The sequence below is a fragment of the Somniosus microcephalus genome, chromosome 7 (genome assembly GCF_052327205.1).
Source record: "Somniosus microcephalus isolate GS21.2 chromosome 7, FLI_Smic_1.0, whole genome shotgun sequence".
Classification (NCBI taxonomy): domain Eukaryota; kingdom Metazoa; phylum Chordata; class Chondrichthyes; order Squaliformes; family Somniosidae; genus Somniosus; species Somniosus microcephalus.
The window spans coordinates 19,775,593-19,796,150 of record NC_140993.1 but is presented as its reverse complement, the minus strand read 5'-3'; the positions used below and the strand labels follow the sequence as shown (position 1 = coordinate 19,796,150).

Sequence of the window (20,558 nt, the reverse complement as noted above, 5' to 3'; positions counted from 1 at the left end):
ACACCAATATGGTTAAAAGTGACCTAAAGTGCAGAGACAGGGAGGTGTTACATCCTATTGAAAGCTCACTGCTATTATTTTTATTCTTGAAAGTCTTCTTCTATCATCTTTTAGCAGTTAGGTCAATTAGTATCCCTCAACATCTTATCTCAAGCAGCATTTCACAAATAGCTTCCTAAATAACTTGTTTAAACTGTGCCTTTTTGTAGCCCTGGATTTGGTAGCGCCACTAAACTTCGTGCAGGCAGTCCGCCAGATGGTACCAGTAAAGTAAGTACTGCACAACTTAAGTTTGCTAATCCCAGCTTCATGGCAGGATTTCCAAGGGTCCTTGCCCCATAAGATTTGAATTAGTTCTCTTGAATTTCAGATGAATTGAGCTGCTGATGTAAAAACAGATCTTTCCTTACATCCGCAAAGTGGAATCTAAGATCCACTTCTGAAGCATGCGGAGCCTGATAAAAGGAGGGAATTGCAAATCCTGTGAAACAGAGAATTCCGAGACCCCCTTGGGGAGGAACTTAGAAAGAGGTCTGAGTTCAGCCCTATCCTCATGCCAAGTCAAATAAGGTTGGTCCACAACAAGCACATGAAGCTTACGAACTCTCCCTGCTGAAGCTGGATCAACTGAAATGTCTGTTTTAAATAATAGGAAATTTAGGTCACGAGCATCGATAGACTCATAGACTCAAAGGATGGTTCTGCGCTTATGGAGCACCAGGTAAGATCGAGTGTCAGTGTGGGGCTTGGGGGGGTGGGGGGGGGGGGGTTTTGTGGTGAAGAAAAGAGAAATAGGAAAAACAAATTGCATTTATATAGCACCTCCCGCAACCTCAGGATGTCCCAAAGCACTTCACAGCCAATGGCATACCTTTTTGGCAGTGTAGTCACAGCTGTAATGTAGGGGAACACGGCAGTTAATTAGCTCCCACAAACAGCAATCAGATAAATAACCAGATAATCTGCTTCTTTTTTTTTTTTTAAAAACAGTGTTGGTTAAGGGCTAAATGCTGGCCAGAACACCAGGACAACTCGCCTACACCTCTTAGAATCTGGGATCTTTCACCTCCACCGGAGAGGGCAGATGGGGCCTCGGATTAGCATCTTATTCAAAAGACGGCAGGTCCGACAGAAAGAAAGAACTTGCATTTATACAGCGCCTTTCACGACCGCCGGATGTCCCAAAGCGCTTTACAGCCAATGAAGTAATTTTGAAGTGTAGTCACTGTTGTCATGTAGGAGTGCAGAGAGAGAGGGGGGGAAAAAAAAGAAAAATGACTACCCATGTTGCTCCTTTCTGAATCTGAGGATCAGGGTATCCCAGCTCGGACCCTCCCTGATGGGTGAAAGAATGATTCAGTAAATACAGGAGGAACTCCAGTATAACTATTTGAGTAAGTTTTTCACTTTCCAAGGACAAAAACTTACAATTTTAAATCTGGTGCAACACTGTTCATCATTCATAGTTCAATCTTCAGGCATCTCTGCACATAGTATGACTAAAGTCATTACGATGATGGCAATCAAGTAGAATTGACCAGACTGGAAGAACTGAAACTCTAACCAAGCAGGCTTTGATCCAAGTCTGATCGTAAGTCAAAATGTATTCACAGGGGATGCGTAGCTCACTATGATCATGTGAACTGGGCACCTTACCCCAACTTATCATCAGTATGTCAGAGAGGGAGGTAGAGATTGCAACTCAAACCCTGAGATAGCATCTGCTACGTGGTCAACCACATCAAAGCCGCAAAGAGGCTTAATCTTTCTCTGCAGATCTAACGTGGGTTGTTGGTTTACAGAAGCCACCAGAAGAAGCTGGTATCACGAACGGCTATTACCATCACAACCAGACTGCTTAAATAGGACAACTCAGAAGTTGACATGCAAGATTTTTGTAAAAGTTGAGGCTCATGGATTAAATTAGCTAACTGGACTGAAAACTGGCTCCACATGTTGAGGCAAAAGATGGTGATAAATTCGAAAAACTGCGACTGGAAAGCAGTGACTAATGGAGTACTGCAGTGCTTGTTTTGGCCCCACACAGTTCATAAAAGACTTGGAAAGGAACAGTTCTTGTCACATTATAAAATTTGCAATGTCACAAAACTACGGAACCAAGTGATAAAAACTGTTCGCGATCAAGGACAAAATTGGTGGATTTGTTCACAGGGACTACAAGGATGGCTGGAGAAGAAAATGAGAAACAGAATTACGCTAATGCAATAGAGAGTGTACTTTTGAGGTTAAGACATATTTTTATGGTGTACAGTAGAAAACACTTTACTTAAGCGCTGATATTGGATGTCAAAAGTACATTTCATTCATAGCAGTGAAATGCCTCACTGTGATAACAGAAAAGTACATAAAATATAAATTACAAAAAAAAATTCCCTGGAATGAAGACAAGAGGAATAAATTGGCATTCGACAATTAGCATTCTACCCGTGGACAGAGCGAAACAATAGCTCGGCCAGTCATTCATAGAATCTTACAGCACAGGAGGTCGTCATTTGGCCCATCATGCTAGTTTCCTCTTCAAGTATTTATCCAATTCCCTTTTGAAAGTTACGACTGAATCTGCTTCCACCGGCCTTTCAGGCAGCGCATTCCAGATCACAACAACTCCGTGCGTAAAAATAAAAATTCTCCTCATCTCTCCCTCATTCAAACCTAGGACTATCTTAAATACCATGTAATTCAGTTGATACCAATGTTCCCTTTAAGCTGCGCGGTCCTCTGCAGCTCCAGCGCAGCCGGCTCACCGGCTTTTAAATAGGAGAAACTGCGCATGTGCGGTATTTTGAATGGGCCGCGCACCCAAAAAAAAATAAAGGGAATATTGGTTGATACATAGTGACAAGAGTCATATTTTTAATAACATACAAAATTTCCTAAGTATATAACAAGAAGTTGTCTTTTGTACAGAACCGTCTCAGTGAGATACCCAACCATCATGAGCCAACGGATGCCGAATACGACAGGAAACTTTGGTTTATCCGGAGGTTAACTGTCCAGAATGCTCGATCCACCGGCAAAAATCAGGAGCCGTTTCGTTAGTTTTTTTACATTTTTGTTGCTTTTTTTCACCAGTCAGGCTCTGCAAGGTCTCGCTGAAGCTGTTGCTAAGCTACAGAGACACTTGCAAGGTACGGCCGACTGTTTAGAAGCTGTCCAAGCAAGAGGGTTTGTTGCCAGATACGGAGCTCAAAAGCTCCATATGGTTCAACATTAGCGCTGGTTTGTCCGGCAGGTTTGATGGGACGGCAACAGCTCAGTCCTGTCGGTGCCGGATACCAGAAAGTTTCCTGTATTCAGAACCTCACTCTTCTTTAACTGATATGCTCTCTCATTATCCTCAACCTTTTGCCACTCCTCCCTCTCTCTCGCTTCACTCCCAGGGCTTGAGCACATAAAGCTAGGCTGACACTCCCAGTGCAGTGCTGAGGGAGTGCTGCACTGTCGGCGGTGCCGTCTTTCAGATGACACGGTAAACTGAGGCCCCGTCTGCTCTCTCAGGTGGACGTAAAAGATCCCATGGTACTATTGCGAAGAAGAGCAGGGGATGTCTCCCCAGTGTCCTGGCCAATATTTATCCCTCAATCAACAGATTATCTGGTCATTATCACATTGCTGTTTGTGGGACCTTGCTGTGCGCAAATTGGCTGCCGCATTTCCCACATGACAACAGTGACTGCACTTCAAAAGTACTTCATTGACTGTAAAGCGCTTTGAGATGTCCGGTAGTAGTGAAAGGTGCTATATAAATGTAAGTCTTTCTTTTTCTCTCTCTCTTTGTGTTATGAATCCAATAAAACAATAAAAGGAAGTAAAAAAGCTAAAAGAAAATCAACAACAACTTGCATTTATACAGCGCCTTTAACGTGAAAAGTCCCAAGGCGCTTCACAAGAGCGTATCAAACAAAATTTGACATCGAACCACGTAAGGAGGTATTAGGCCATGGAGGGATTTGAAAACAAGGATGAAAATGTTAAAATTGAGGCGTTGCCGGACCGGCAGCCAATGTCGGTCAGCGAGCACAGGGGTGATGATATCATTATAATCATGAAGAAAATGAGAGAGAAAAAAGGGGGCAAGAAAGTAAAGAAAGGGCATGCAGCATATTTCGCAGCTAGAGATCCCACTGCATGTTATTTTATAATTGCAAAATACTGCGGATGCTGGAAATCTGAAATAACAACAGAAAATGCTGGAAATACTCAGCAGGCCAGGCAGCATCCGTGGAGAGAGAAACAGGGTTAACGTTTCAGGTCTGGGACCCTTCATCAGAACTGGAAAAAGCTGGAGATGTAACAGATATTAAGCAGGTGCAGAGACAGGGAGGGGGGATTTAGGAGGGGAACACCTCCGTTCAGTCCGTACGGGTGACCCTGAGCTTCCGGTCGCCTGTCACTTTAATTCACCGCTTCACTCCCACTCTGATCTCTCTGTCCTCGGGCTATTGCATTGTTCCAATGAAGCTCAACGTAAGCTCGAGGAACAGCACCTCATCTTTCGATTGGGCACTTTGCAGCCTGCCGGACACAACATAGACTTCAACAATTTCAGATAATTATCCCTGCCCCCATTTTTCATGCAGTATGATTTTTGCCATTCCCATTTGCAACATTTTATCTTTCCTGCCTCTTACAAAAGTACAGGATGTTCTATTTCTTCCTCCCCTCCTAAACCCCGCCCCCCCCACCCCCGTCTCTGCACATGTTTAATATGTTACATCTCCAGCTTTTTCCAGTTCTGATGAAGGGTCCCAGACCTGAAACGTTAACTCTGTTTCTCTCTCCACGGATGCTGCCTGGCCTGCTGAGTATTTCCAGCATTTTCTGTTGTTATTGCATGTTATTTTATGTCTGGTGATGTAACAATTTGCATCCAAAATTAGTCTCTACATTAGGGAAGCAGCTTATATGCTGTTGTAACCTGTAATTTTTAGTTTCTGCTATAATATCAGAGCATTTTATTATTTGTCCATATATTGGTTTAAATTAAGATTGGCGTGGATGAAAATGCCTTAGTTTGAAAGGCCAGTTAGGCTGTTACAGATATCATTTGTAACGAATTATATTTGAAGGGCAGTACTATGCCCACTTGATTCACATTCAGTCAAGAAGTGTTTAAGCTCTGCTTATGCATACATGCCACAATTTTAAAGATAAAGATGCACTTCCATTTGCGGGAAAAAAAAGGTTAATATTGACATACCTCAAAGGCCATTAGTATCATTTCAAGAATAATTTCTCACGATAATATCGCTATGATGGTCCCAACTGTAGTTTCTGATATTACAGCATATATACTTCTTGAACTGTACACATAGTTCTAAAACTGATGAATATAAGATACTTGTGTGAGAGCAATTAGACTTGTGTCAGAATATTCTACTTATAAACGTACGCTTTATCAGGTCATTTTCTAGAAATGCTGGCATTAATACCAACCACTGTAACATAGAAGATAGGAGCAGGAGTAGGCCATTCGGCCCCTTGAGCCTGCTCCGCCATTCAATGTGATCATGGCTGATAATCCAAATTCAGTACCCTGTCCCTGCTTTCTCCCCATATCCCTTGATCCCCTTAGCCTTAAGAAATATATCTAACTCCTTCTTGAATATATTTATTGAATTGGCCTCAACTGCCTTGCGTGGTAGAGAATTCCATAGGTTCACCACTCTCTGGGTGAAGAAATTCCTCCTCATCTCAGACCTAAATGGCTTGCCCCTTACCCTTAGAGTGTGACCTCTGGTTCTGGACTCCCCGGCCATCGGGAACAGCCTTCCTGCATCTAGTCTGTCTAGTCCTGTTACAATTTTATAAGTTTCAATGAGATCCCCTCTCATTCTTCTAAACTCTAGCAAATATAAGCCTAATCGACCCAATCTCTCTTCATATGTCATTCTTACCATCCCAGGTATCAGTCTGGTGAATCTTCGCTGCACTTCCTCCATGGCAAGAACATCCTTCCTCAGATAAGGTGACCAAAACTGCACACAATACTCAAGGTGTGGTCTCACCAAGGCCCTGTACAACTGCAGCAAGACATCTTTGCTCCTGTACTCGAATCCTCTGGCTATGAAGGCCAGCATACCATTTGCCTTCTTAACCGCCTGCTGCACCTGCATGCTTACCTTCAGCGACTGGTGCACAAGGACACCCAGGTCTCATTGCACTTCCCCTTCTCCCAATCTATTGCCGTTCAGATAATATTCTACCTTCCTGTTTTTGCCACCAAAGTGGATAACCTCGCATTTATCCACATTATACTGCATCTGCCCAATCACCCAACCTGTCCAAATCGTACTGGAGTTTCTCGGCATCCTCCTCACAGCACACACGCCCACCCAGCTTTGTGTCGTCTGCAAACTTGGAGATATTACATCTAGTTCCCTCCTCTAGATCATTAATATATATTGTGAATAACTGGGGTCCTAGCACCGATCCCTGCGGTACCCCACTAGTCACTGCCTGCCACTCGGAAAAAGACCCGTTTATTCCAACTATTTGCTTCCTGTCTGCCAACCAGTTCCCTATCCAAGTCAGTACCTTACCCCCAATCCCATGTGCTTTAACTTTACACGCTAATCTCTTACGCAGGACCTTATCGAACGCCTTCTGAAAGTCCAAATACACCACATCCACTGGTTCTCCCTTACCTATTCTACCAGTTACATCCTCAAAAAATTCCAGTAGATTAGTCAAGCATGATTTACCTTTGGTAAATCCATGTTGACTTTGTCCGATCCTGTACTTAAATCAAAGCAATGGTCTGTTCTAATGTAGTCCTGGAAAGAATTTATTCAGCAGGAAAATTGTGTAAACTTTCAGTCGTTGTTGGTGAACTCATGTTATTACATCAATTTACAAGTTATGACGGTCAGTCTTCGCGGCTTCCTATTATTAACGTTCTATTGAAGCTAATTTACATTTGGTTTTATCTGGTGGTACATTTCCTCTGCAGAAATGACTGAACCAGCATTGCAATCCATCTTTTACGCTCTTCTAAAAGTTACAGTGGGTGACGAGTGGAAAGCACCTTCTAACCCCACCGTTTGATCGTCCACCCTTCAGACCAGACCACCTGTGGTTTGTTTTCTTCAAACGACATATCCTGGATTATATACAATTATTACAGAATGCTTACAGCTTACTTCTAAATAATGTTCACGGATAAACTTCAATTTGATGGCACTTGGGAAGCGATGCTTATGAACACTAAACTTAACTGAAAACAGGGCTCATAAACTAAACCTTTTCCAAGTGTACTCATCTTATTTTGTTGCCCATTCCTGGGCTTGCTCCAGACTAACAGAAACAGTTACGTGCAGTAAAAATAAATACACATAATTCACTTGACAATGTGGCCACATCTGCTGCAATTTAAAACAATGAGAGTAATAGGGCTTCTAATATTTGCAGTCTGTGTCAAGGAAACGTTAAGTTCAGGTCACAGGCGGGTCTGTGGGTTCGGAGCTTGTTACTGATGTCGATCCCCAAACAGGGGTCAAAGTTCAAGCCTGTCCCCCAAAAGCTGTGCCGCAATCCGGCAAAAGATGACGTTGGGGGGTTATGAACGTTGCATCTACGATTAAACGACTTTTTCGAAGTCTGTGTGGAATTCAGAAAAAAAAAAGGCAATCTGCCAGCTTGGATGAGATTTCAGCGGTTTAAACATTCAAATCAGATTTAATCGAAGTGTTCAAAATTATCAGGGGTTTTGAGAGAGTAGATAGGGCGAAACTGTTTCCATTTGCGAGAGGGTCAGTAACCAGAGGACACAGATTTAAGATAATTGGCAAAATAGGGGGAGATGAGGATAATTTTTCTTTTTGCATTGAACTGTTGTGATCTGGAACGCGCTGCCTGAAAGGGCGGTGGAAGCAGATTCAACAGTAACTTTCAAAAGGGAATTGGATAATTACTTGGAAAGGAATAATATGCAATGCTATGGGGAAAAAGCAGGGGGGTGGGACGAATAGAACCGGCACATGCACGATGGGTCGAATGGCCTCCTTCTGTGCTGTTAAAGTAAAAAAAAAACTCAAAATTGACAGAAGACAACAGGATTCACTTCATTCCTAAAATACGGCCAAGAGCAGCTTAGGACTAATCTTGACCAGTGTACACATTGAATGTAGAAATAATTCCTTTGAACTTATAAAAGTGTGAATCTGGTATATACATCAACTTAACTTGAACATAGAATTTCCTTATTGCACCATACTGCAAACTGCTTACTGCATTTAGATTTTTGCTTTGATGAACACCTGCAGCGGTTTAAGGCAGCAGCTCGCCACCACCATCTCAAGGGCCATTAGGGATGGACAATAAATGCTGGCCTTGCCAGCAACGCCCACATCCCGTAAACGAATAAACAAAAAAGAAAACCATCACACTAAATGGTGCGATTCAAATTTAACACACAATGGGCTAACATTGCAAAAGGAATTACTTTTCCTTCTCCAACAACTACTGATCAACAACTATAGCATGAGAGAATTTCAAATTCAGTTTGAGGGTGAGAAACTTGGATCTGAAACTAGTGTCCTAAACTTAAATAAAGGCAGTTAACAAAGGTATGAAGACAGAGTTGGCTAAAGTGGACTGGGAAAATAGATTAAAGGGTAAGACAGTAGATAACCAGTGGCAGACATTTAAGGAGATGTTTCACAACTCTCAGCAAAGGTTTATTCCAGTGAGAAAGAAAGACTATACGAGAAGGATGAACCATCCGTGGCTAACTAAGGATGTTAAGGGTGTTATCAAATTGAAAGAAAAGGCATACAATGTTCCGAAGATTAGTGGTAGGCCAGAGAATTGGGAAATTTTTAGAAACCAGGAAAGGATGATCAAAAAAATAAGAGGGAGAAGATAGATTATCAAAGTAAACTAGCAAAACATATAAAAGACAGTAAGAGCTTCTACAGGTATGTAAGAGCAAAAGAACATAAGAAATAGGAGCAGGGGTAGGCCATACGGGCCCCTCGAGCCTGCTCCGCCATTTAATAAGATCATGGCTGATCATGGACCTCAATTCCACTTTCCCGCCTGATCTCCATATCCCTTGATGAGTCGAAAAATCTATCTATCTCAGCCTTGAATATACTCAAAACTCAGCATTCACAGCCCTCTGGGGCAGAAAATTCCAAAGATTCACAACCTGAGTGAAGAAATTCCTACTCATCGCAGTCTTAAATGGCCGGCCCCTTATCCTGAGACTATGCCCCCTAGTTCTAGACACTCCAGCCAGGGGAAACAACCTCTCAGCATCTACCCTGTCAATCCCCCTCAGAATCTTGTATGTTTCAATGAGATCACCTCTCATTCTTCTAAACTCCAGAGAGTATAGGCCCATTCTACACAATCTCTCATCATAGGACAGCCCTCTCATCCCAGGAATCAATCTAGTGAACCTTTGTTGCACCGCCTCCAAGGCAAGTATATCCTTCCTTCGATAAGGAGACCAAAACTGTACACAGTACTCCAGGTGTGGTCTCACCAAGGCCCTGTACAATTGTAGCAAGACTTCCTTACTCTTATACTCCAACCCCCTTGCAATAAAGGCCAACATGCCATTTGCCTTCCTTATTGCTTGCTGTAACTGCATGCTAACTTTCTGTGTTTCTTGCACAAGGACACCCAAATCGCTCTGAACACCAATATTTGAAAGTTTCTCACCATTTAAAAAATATTCTGTTCCTATTCTTCCTACCAAAGTGAATAACCTCACATTTCATCTGCCACCTTACTGCCCACTCACTGAGTCTATCTATATCCCTTTGCAGGCTCTTTGTGTTCTCCTCACAGCTTACTGTCCCACCTAGCTTTGTATCATCAGCATCTAGGTCATTAATACAGATTGTAAATAGCTGAGGCCCCAACACTGATCCTTGCGGCACCCCGCTAGTTACAGCCTGCCAATCTGAAAAAGATCCGTTTATCCCTACTCTCTGTTTTCTGTCCATTATACAATCCTCTATCCTTGCTATTATATTATCCCCAACCCCATGAGCCCTAATCTTGTATAATAATCTTTTATGTGGCACCTTATCGAATGCCTTTTGGAAATCCAAATATAAAACATCCACTGGTTCCCCTTTATCTACCCTTTAGTTACATCCTCAAAAAACTCTAATAAATTTGTCAAACACAATTTCCCTTTCATAAAACCATGTTGACTCTGCCTAATCATGTTATGATTTTCTAAGTGACTTGATATCACTTCCTTAACAATGGATTCCAGCATTTTCCCAATGACTGATGTCAGGCTAACTGGCCTGTAGTTCCCTTTTTTCTCTCTTCCCTCCTTTCTTGAAAAGGGAAGAGAGTAGCTAAAGTAAATGCTGGTCCCTTAGAGGATGAGACTGGGGAATTAATAATGGGAAACAGGGAAATGGCAGAGACTTTGAATAAATATTTTGTATCAGTCTTCATGGCAGAAGACAATAAAAGCATCCCAATAATAATTGATAATCAAGGGGCTAGAGGGAGGCAGGAACTTAAAACAATGACTATCACCAGATAAAAAGTACTAGGCAAACTAATGGGACTAAAGGCTGACAAGTCCCCTGGACCTGATGGTCTGCAAACTAGGGTCTTAAAAGAAGTGGCTGCAGAGATAGTGGATGTATTGCTTGTAATCTACCAAAATTCCCTGGATTCTGGAGGTGTCCCAGCGGATTGGAAAACCGCAAATGTAACACCCCTATTCAAGAAAGGGGGGAGGCAGAAAGCAGGAAACTACAGGCCAATTAGCCTGACATCTGTCATTGGAAAATGCTGGAATCCATTATTATTAAGTAATAGCAGGACATTTAGAAAATCATAATAAAACCATGTTGACTCCATTTGATTGTATGAAAGGGGAATCGTGTTTGCCAAATTTACTAGAGGTCTTTGAGGATGTAATGAGCAGGGTGGATAAAGGGGAACCAGTAGATGTGGTGTATTTGGATTTCCAGAAGGCATTCAATAAGGTGCCACATAAAAGGTTACTGCACAAGATAAGAGCTCATGGGGTTGGGGGTAATATATTAGCATGGATAGAGGATTGGCTAACTAACAGAAAACAAAGGGCTGGATTTTGCCAGCCCTGGGCAAGCGGGACTGCCGGGAAAATGGCAGAATTTGGGGGCGGGTGCCCAACCCGCCCCTAACCCACCTCCGTGCCATCTTCCCAGGAGGCGGGTAAGCGTCCCACGCCGGGTCCCGTCTCCCTGGAGACGGGAAGGGGATTAGTGCCACTTATCTGCCTGTTAGATAAGATTATCCCCATTTTACCCACAGAAGTGCAGGCTTCCCGAAGGCTTCGAACCCCGCCAGGGTCACCGAGGCGAGTAGTGGGTCTTCGGGGGTCGGAGGAGTTCAAAAGTGTGCTGTGGAGGTGAGTGATGGGTGCAAGTGTGGAGAGGTGAGTATGAGAGGTAAGTGGAAAGTGTTAAAAAAAGTGTATTTACCTTTGTTTCTTCCTGCAGGCTTCAATCGGTGGGTATGCGGAGAGTCTCGCACCTCCGCGGCAGTGATGACAGATGGCCGTTGCATTCTCCAATGCAACAACCATCTAATTTCTGCAAGAGAGGTTTGATGAGGTTTTGAATTCAAGAACTCATCAAACTACAGAGAATGTCAGTGTTTGACAGCTTCACAGAGCTGCCATCGATGACAATCCATCTGTCAAAAATTTTTGACAGATGAAACGTCATACATTGACGTTCTCTGTAACTGGCTTTCCCTTAATTGGCCTGCTAAGCCTGCTGGGCGGGCTTAACAAGGTCAATCAAGGGAAAATAGCATGGGTTGGCCAAAAGTTGATGGAGGCAGGACTGAAACCCGACAAGTGGGAGTCCCGCCTCCAAAAGCTCCCCATTGGCAAAATCCAGCCCAAAGAGTCATGATAAATGGGTCATCTTCAGGTTGGCAAACTGTAACTAGTGGGGTGCCACAGGGATCAGTGCAGGGGCCTCAACTATTTACAAACTATATTAATGACTTGGATGAAGGGACCGAGTGTACTGTTGCCAAATTTGCTGATGATACAAAGATAGGTGGGAAAGCAAGTTGTGAGGAGGACACAGAGTCTGCAAAGGGATATAGATAGGTTCAGTGAGTGGGCAAAAATTTGACAGATGGAGTATAATGTGGGAAAATGTGAGGTTATCCACTTTGGTAGGAAGTATAAAAAAGCAAATTATTATTTAAATGGAGAGAGACTACAAAATGCTGTGCAACAGAGGGATCTGGGGGTCCTCGTACATGAAACACAAAAAGTTAGCCTGCAGGTACAGCAAATAATTAGGAAGGCAAATGGAATGTTAGCCTTTATTGCAAGGGGGATGGAGTATGAAAGTAGGGAAGTCTTGCTACAACTGTACAGGGCGCTGGTGAGACCACACCTGGAGTACTGCATGCAGTTTTGGTCTCCTTGTTTAAGGAGGGATATACTTGCATTGGAGGCAGTTCAGAGAAGGTTCACTAGGTTAATTCCTGAGATGAAAGGGTTGTCTTATGAAGAAAGGTTGAGCAGGTTGGGCCTATACTCATTGGAGTACGTTAAAGGCGCTATATAAATACAAGTTGTTGTTTAGAAGAATGAGAGGTGATCTTATTGAAACATAAGATTCTGAGGGGGCTTGACAAGGTAGATGCAGGATGTTTCCCCTCGTGGGGGAACCTAGAACTAGGGGGCATAGTTTCAGAATAAGAGGTCGCCCATTTAAAACGGAGATGAGGAGGATTTTCTTCTCTCAGAGGGTCACGAATCTTTGGGAATCTCTACCTCAGAGAGCTGGGGAGGCGGAGTCATTGAATATATTCAAGGCGGAGACAGACAGATATTGAGCTACGGGGGAGTCGAGGTCAAGGTCAGATCAGCCATGATCTTATTGAATGGCAGAGCAGGCTCAAAGGGCCAAACGGCTTATTCCTGCTCCTGTTTCTTATGTTATGATATATTCACGGGCTTTATGCGTATACCACTTTTTATCTAATGTATGGAATTGAAGTGGCAAGTGTATAATTGTTTGCACAGCTACTGATGGTGAGATTAGTTACAATCAAATCTTTCGTTCTTTTCAGGTATCTCAGTATCCATTATATGGCCACTCACTCAAGATAACATGCAGTAATATGGAGCTGAAATAGCCTCACGAAAATCAGTACCGACAAACAATCTCTATGTAAAAACCGATGTTTTCAGATATAGACAGAATTACATTGTGTCTGTCCAGCATGCTCTGGTTTTAGTTCGGGTTTCTCAATTTTTTTTTCCCGTTTTTTAATTTAATCTACAGCCAAATTAACACTTTCTCCCAGCCATGGGGAATGTCAAAATGGCGGATAGTCACCTTAATGGCAAATCGCTCACAGGGTACAATGAGGAAGTTCCTGCTTGTAATTATCCCAATTCAAATATTTATTAAACTGTATATTAAAACAAAGGAGAAAGAATTGCAGGAAGATGGGAAAAGAGCGGGGGAGTGGGAGTAACTGGACTACTCTTTGAAAGAGCCGGTGCAGACTCGATGGGCCGAATGGCCCCCTCCTGTGCTGTACTAGCCTATCATTCTATATATCTTAGTTTCTCCATCTGTTGGAAAGACTGAATGGAATGGTGAAATATCCAGTTTATTTCACTCACTAGTTGTGAGATCTTCCTCGTTTGTGAAACAAACTATACTCTACTGTTGTTAGTAGTTGCATTTTGTTATTATATAGAGTCGCAAATGGGATTAAAAGGGAAGATTTCACACAGAGTTTATTGCATTAATAGGCTGCTGAAATGAATGCATTCACTAATAGCAGTTGCATTTGCCTCCAGGTTTGCTTGAGGCAGCAGGTGCAGCCAATATCTTGCATTGCTCGAGACTCACTCACCTGCTGGCCATGTTCCATTCGAGGGCAGGATTCTGGTAATTCCTTTCATTTTCTGGAGAGAGGCCTCCTTTGCCAACTTCCTTTTCAGGTTTCAGCTGATCCCACAGTGCGGTTCCAATAGTGATGGACTGCAGGTCGATCTGGTATTGTCTGTCTTCAACTTCTGATCCCGGGTCTCGCAGTATTCCCAAATTCAGAGCTCTCCTGTGAGGGCACAAACCAGGGAGCATTTTATGTCTGGTCAACCATTTGTCATTGTGGTTAAAAAAAAAAGGATCCTGCTCGATGCTACATCAAAAAGACAATCATATTAAATATCTAGATGAATTTGATGTGGGTAGTTAAGAAATGGCATTACAGGTATATATCTATTGAAAAAGCAGTTTAAAATACGTACTCTACATAACTAATGCTATTGCTCTTCGAAAGAGCGGACGCAGACTCGATGGGCCGAATGGCCTCCTTCTGTGCTGTACTATTCTATTCTATGCATTTTATACCAGGAGGATTTGCTGTTTAATAGCACCAGTGGTCCCAATTCGCAAAGTACACGAAAAACATTTTGTTTATAAAATACAAGTCCATAAATATTTCAAGATGTGTTTAACATTCGAGAAACTAAGAAGAATAGTTTCACTCGTTTCCTCAGGTCATCCCATTACAAGGATGATGTCATTTATTTTCCAACAAGACTATATTATGTTTCGAAAGAACTGATATATGTGTCAGTTATACAACCCATGTTGTTTTATAAATCAAGTTAATCTTCGCTAGATTAAAGAGAAGTATAACTGAAAAAAGATTTGTCTCAATTAACATAAACTGCATTACCAATTTTTTTTGGTTGGCGGTTTTGATGATTAGTTTGCAATCAAGTCTAAACCCTGGGTCAGGACAAAGCAATAAAATACTCTTGGACTTGCTCTTTGATACCCGAAATGCTGGTTAAATATTTGTGTTTTACCAAAGTGGGACCCAACTCCTGTATATTAGAATGTCCCATAAGGCACATGTGGATGAATGTTCTCATCCAAACTTGCTGCGCCTACTAAAATAACATCTGTCACTGCATAAAAATGACCCGAATTAAGGCTACTTAATAAGAAAGTGTAACTCTGGATAAGCAGGCAGATTTTGTGTTGGTTAAGGAATTGGTTGCTTTCTCGTAGGCGGAGGTTGTTACTAATGGCAGTGGTTTTGCGGGAAAGTCACTAGTGGAGTCCCGCAGGGATTGGTTTAAGCATTCTTGCTTTTCACCATTTTTATCAATCATTTGAACGAAGGATTTGGGGGAATTGTCCACAAGTTTGCGGATAATACTAAGATTTGTGTGGATGTTAAGATCCATGATGAGGAAACTAGACTACAAGCAGATCTAGATGCGATGGGGCAGGCAGGTGTCATTCAATAAAAATAAATCCAGTATTGGCTTGCACCAAGCATGGGTTCACCGAGTAGGGCCGTGAGCTCAGGGCTGTTGAGCAGATAAAGACTCAAGATTTAGGTGTTTAGGTGTTGTAGTACGTGAATCTCTTAAGGTCCATGACCAGTGTTGCAAAAGTACAGGAAACTTTTGATTTACCGGCACCTAAAATAACCGGAAATCTCGGTTAACCGGCAAAATTCAGGAGTAGGTTTTACTTCATATTGGTATTTGCCGCCTTCCATCTGTGCAAGGGTGTGGCTGCAGCTGTTGCTAAGCTACAGAGACGCTTGAAACTTGTGTTCATTGTTCTACAGTTGAACAGGTTTGTTGCTTTATACGGAGCTCTCAGCTCTCCCTATCTTTTACTATAGCGTTCGGTTATCCGGAATTTTTGATGAACCGGCACCACGTCGGTCCCGTCCGTGCCGGATAAAAAAAAGTTTCCTGTAAGTACAGTACCAGTACAAAAAAATACTATGCTGTCCTTATGCAAAATCTTGGTTAGGCCTCATTTAGAATACTGTGTCCAGTTTTACTCCCTCAAATGGTGGGTTGAAATTGAGGCCCTAGAAAAAGTTCAGAGGTTGATACTCAGTTTCAAGGTCCTTAGGCACAGTAGGCTTAGAATCTGAAGCCCCAGTGTTATACTGTCTTTTTATCTAGTTATCCGTAAAGGAATTCTCTGTGTATAGTCGTTTGGACAAATGCGCAGTGGTCCACCCTTGCGTCTTTAACTTTTAATATCTCCCTCCTAGTATCAAAAAAAAGTTGAAAAATAAGTTTCAGAAGACCCCAATAGAATATCTGGGCACTAAATGCGTGGCTTTTCACTAGGCTGGAGTTATACTGGAGTTAGGGAGTGGTAGCATAGTGGTTATGTTATTGGACCAGTAATCCAAAGGCCTGGACTGAGGTCAAATCCCACCACAGCAGTTGGGTAATTTGAATTCAGATAATTAAATAAATCTGGATTAAAAAGCTAGCATCAGTAATGGTGACCATGTAACTACCGGAATGTCGTAAAAAGCGATCTGGTTCACTAATGTCCTTTAGGGAAGGAAATCTGCCACCCTCACCCGGTCTGGCCTATATGTGGCTCCAGACCCACAGCAATATGGTTGCCCACTTAACTGCCCTCTGCAATGGCCGAGCAAGCCACTCAGTTGTACCAAACCGCTACGACACACCACACGGACTGCTGCGGTTCAAGAAGGCGGCTCACCACCACCATCTCAAGGGCACTTAGGGATGGGCAATAAATGCTGGACTTGCCGGCGACGCCCACATCCCGTGAATGCATTTTTAAAAATACCGTAGCTGGCACAAAATCCAAGCGGCATGAGACTGTTGGCATTGTCTCATAGCGTTTGCTTTACTACAGCTAGGAATCAGATAATCAACCTGGCACTTTCACATTGATGTGCGCACGAAATTGCTTTGCATCGATAGGAAAGTGACGACGAAATGCCCTTGAAGATAAAAACATTTGAAAATGATGGACAAGAAAAGGCCAGCTGGTCCATCAAGCCTGTCCCATACTGTTTTGGTCTCCTTATTTAAGGAAGGATATACTTGCATTGGAGGCAGTTCAGAGGCAATTCGCACGGTTGATTCCTGAGATGAGGGGGTTGACTTATGAAGAAAGGTTGAGCAGGTCGGGCCTATACTCATTGGAATTTAGAAAAATGAGAGCTGATCTTATTGAAACATATGATACTGAGGGGGCTCGACAGGGTGGATGCTGAGGGGATGTTGCGGGGGCATAGTTTCAGATTAAAGGGTCGACCTTTTAGAACTGAGATGAAGAGGAATTTCTTCTCAGAGGGTCATAAATTTGTGGAATTCTCTGCCCCAGAGAGCCGTGAAGGCTGGGTCATTAAATACATTTAAGGTGGAGAGAGACAGATTTTTGCAAGATAAGGGAGTGAAGGGTTATGGGGAGCGTGCAGGGAAGTGGCTTTGAGCCCCAGATCAGCCAAGTGGCCTATTCCTGCTCCTATTTCTTATGTTCTTAAAGTGCAAATTAGGCACACCATCAAGTAATGCAAAAGATCGCCAAATTTTCAGCACAAGTGAGTTGAGCCCGTAACTACTTTACGCCCAGGTATGCGCGGTCTTTTACGGTAGTTCAAAAGTCCCTTCGTTCAGCAGTCCCCGCCCACAAAACTGGCCACAACCCCAGGTCGGAAAGGCAAGCTTCCGCCGATTGCGCTCGTTCGATGTCCATCACATTGCACCCAGATTCTCAGGCGCACAAGCACCGGTGAACACATGAATCCAGCGTTAATCACCTGACCAGCAGTTATTTGAAGCCGTAGGTCTGCCCTACTGCTGCAGAAATCATCAATTAGTTAAGAAATTTGAAGATTGGCTCATTACCTTGCAATCCCACTCCTCATTACTCTACTAGACTTGCTCTGATTCACTTTCCATCTTATGCTAATGAGTTTGCCCGGAAAATTGGCCATTACTTCACCTCGGCAAAACTGGCATACGGTCAGGCGCATTCTGCCAATTGCAACCCTAGCGGAAACTCCAGGCTCCTATGTTCTGGGTAAACAGCCACAAAGAGCAGGCAGAATTGAGGGCCCGTAATTTCCGATCGGAGGCTTCCAGCGTGCGGATGCCTCCGATCTGGAAAAAAATCTACGCCCTTACCCAAGGGCTCCGGAGGTCCAGCCATTTCCGCTCCTGGGTCTCTCCACGACGAAATGCGCAGGGCCCAGGTATCCCAGGGGCGCAGGCGGTTCACAAGTGTCCCTGGGATCACGTGGGCCATGGGGAACCAATGGAAGAAGGAAATCCCCCTTCACACTTTTGACAGGTCTCTCAGCTTAGACCCATCAAATGTATGAATGGGGATCACTCAAAAAACACACGAAAACATTAAATAACTTTTTTTTAAATCACATTTTTAAAATTAGTTAAAATTACATTAAATTTAATATTTTAAACAAAAATTAATTTTTTTGAAAAAACTTAAAAGTTTTTTACAGGGCTAAAAATAAACTTACCTTTTTTAAAAGTATTTTAAAATTATAAATGAGTGAATTTTTTTTTTACTTTAAACTCTTTTGCTGGTAAAAGCAGGCCTTATACCAGGCGGAAGATTATTTTAAAGGCTTTCAGCGGGCGGAGGTTGTGCAGAAAGCAGAACTCTCCACCTGCAGAGACCCTTCTCCAGGGCAGGCGGAGGATCTGTCAAGAGGATTTTTGACAGATCGAAGTGCCGGTTTTCAGCGCATGCGCTTCATTCTGCATAAGGACAAGGGCAACTATAACTGCACACACAAACAGTACATTTGGAAAGTACACGAAAAAATGCCAGGGTGTTTTCACCATCAGTAATGCTGCCCGAAACTTAAGCTGGAATGCTGCTAAAAAAAATGCCTTGTACGACACAATTTGTCAACTGTGAGGAAAATTAAACTTGGCAAAATTCCTAAGTGCAACAAATTTCTCCTTCACTTGCGCACAAGTTTAATACACAAGTCAGATATCGTTGACTCTTTGCATCACCTCCATACAGGCTGCTGCTGCACGGCTATTTTTGAAATTTACTTTAATGCCTTGATTTTAAAATTCTCATCCTTGTTTTCAAATTCCTCCATGGCTTCGACCCCCATCCCCATCTCTGTAACCTTCTCCAGCCCTCTGCTCTGCGCTCCTCCAATTCTGGCCTCTTGCGCATCCCCGATTTTCATCGTTCCGCCACTGGCGGCTGTCCCTTCCTAAACCCCTCCGCCTCTCCCTCCTCCTGTAAGTCGCTCCTTCAAACCTACCTCTTTGACCAAGCTTTTGGTCACCTGTCCTAAAATCTCCTTATGTGGCTCGGTGTTAAGATTTTTGTCCGATAACGCCCTTGCGAAGCGCCTTGGGACACTTCACTGCGTTAAAGGCGCTGTATAAATGCAAGTTGTTGCTGCTCTTCACTGGAGGGTGGCCCCGCCGCTCTTCTTTGGAGGATTTCCCCCAGCAGCAGCTCCAAAGCTGCTTCATTAAATGGTGCCGTTCTACCAAGTGCACTTGCTACATTCATTTCTGCTCTCCCTTCAGCTGCACGACAACTTTAGTGGCGACTCCACTGCACCGTGGGCTTGCGCATGAGCTTCTCGTTTCATAAGAGCACTTGAACAGCCAGAGCACTGCAACTATAGTGACAACTTTCAGTTATGTAATGCCTTTAATGTAAAAAAAAAACCCTGCCAAGGTGCTTTACAGACAGGCATATGGAAAACAGACGCTGAACCATAAAGGAAGAGGGGTGGCAGAAAGCTTGGTCAAAGAGATGTATTTTAACAAGGCTTTTGAAGGAGAACGGTGAAGTGAGAAATGTAGGGAGGAAATTCCAGAAAAGTCAGACCCAAGTGGCTGAAGACTTTGCCACCAGTGGTGATGCAGAGTTCAGGGAGAAAGCACAACATAAAAGCACAGAGGAAAAAAACAAAGAGGAGGCTGGGGATTCATAGGGTTAGGAATTTAGGTTTAGTGAGGACAGGGGTGGCAGGTGAATGGGACTTAGTGCAGGACAGGATGTGTGCAGCAAGGTTCTGGACAAGTTATATTTATGGGGTTGGTCGTGCCTCACCCTATCAATGCAATCTCCTCCAGCTCTATATTACCTCCTCCCAGGAAAATCTGTGACTGGCCTTTTGCGCATCCTCACTGAACTTCGCCCCACCACTTCAGCCTGCTTCGAGGAGAGTGATAAAAACAGCTTTGAAGGTAAAACAGATGGTGCCTGATGAGAAGCAACCATTGACAATATCAACCAACATGGGTGCCAGGAAGAGGAGCTGGATGGTCAGATAAGCGGAGTCTAGTTGAGCGGGAAGAGGATTGACGGTACAGGAGATGAGACTTGTGGACAAGCTGAACTTGGAGAGAGCAGGGAGAAGTTGGGGGATAAACTATAAGGAATGGGAGTTCAGGGATAGATTAGGTGGGAACTGGGGTCAAGAGGAAGGGGAGAATGCAGCGGAGGCAGCTGCACAGATGGTCTCGATAACATAAAAATTTACAAGCTTGTTGCTCTTGATCCCTAAGATGTGTGTGAAGGGGGCAGCAGAGAAGATTTTAGGGAGGCAGTTGTTTGTAGAGAAAAAATCCTGGAAAAGTGGACGGTTTTGGCTGAGGAGTGGCACATATTTGAGGTGGTCAAGCCAGGTCTGGCAATAAGTTAGCTAGGAGGTGCACCACATACACTCTAGTTTGTGGGCCTCAGACTTGAGAGTGCGAAAATGGGGGC

At 43.3% G+C, this 20,558-nt stretch overlaps 1 protein-coding gene across 4 annotated transcripts in view; it reads right to left on the bottom strand.

Annotated features, from left to right (window-relative positions):
• The window catches only part of vps13b (vacuolar protein sorting 13 homolog B), a 1,087,794-nt gene that overhangs the window by 263,207 nt on the left and 804,029 nt on the right, over positions 1 to 20,558 (bottom strand). For all 4 annotated transcript variants that reach the window (XM_085992288.1, XM_085992290.1, XM_085992289.1 and 1 more), the window contains exon 31: positions 13,885 to 14,088. In XM_085992288.1, the coding sequence (XP_085848414.1) occupies positions 13,885 to 14,088 (204 nt within the window). The remainder of the gene's footprint in view (positions 1 to 13,884; positions 14,089 to 20,558) is intronic.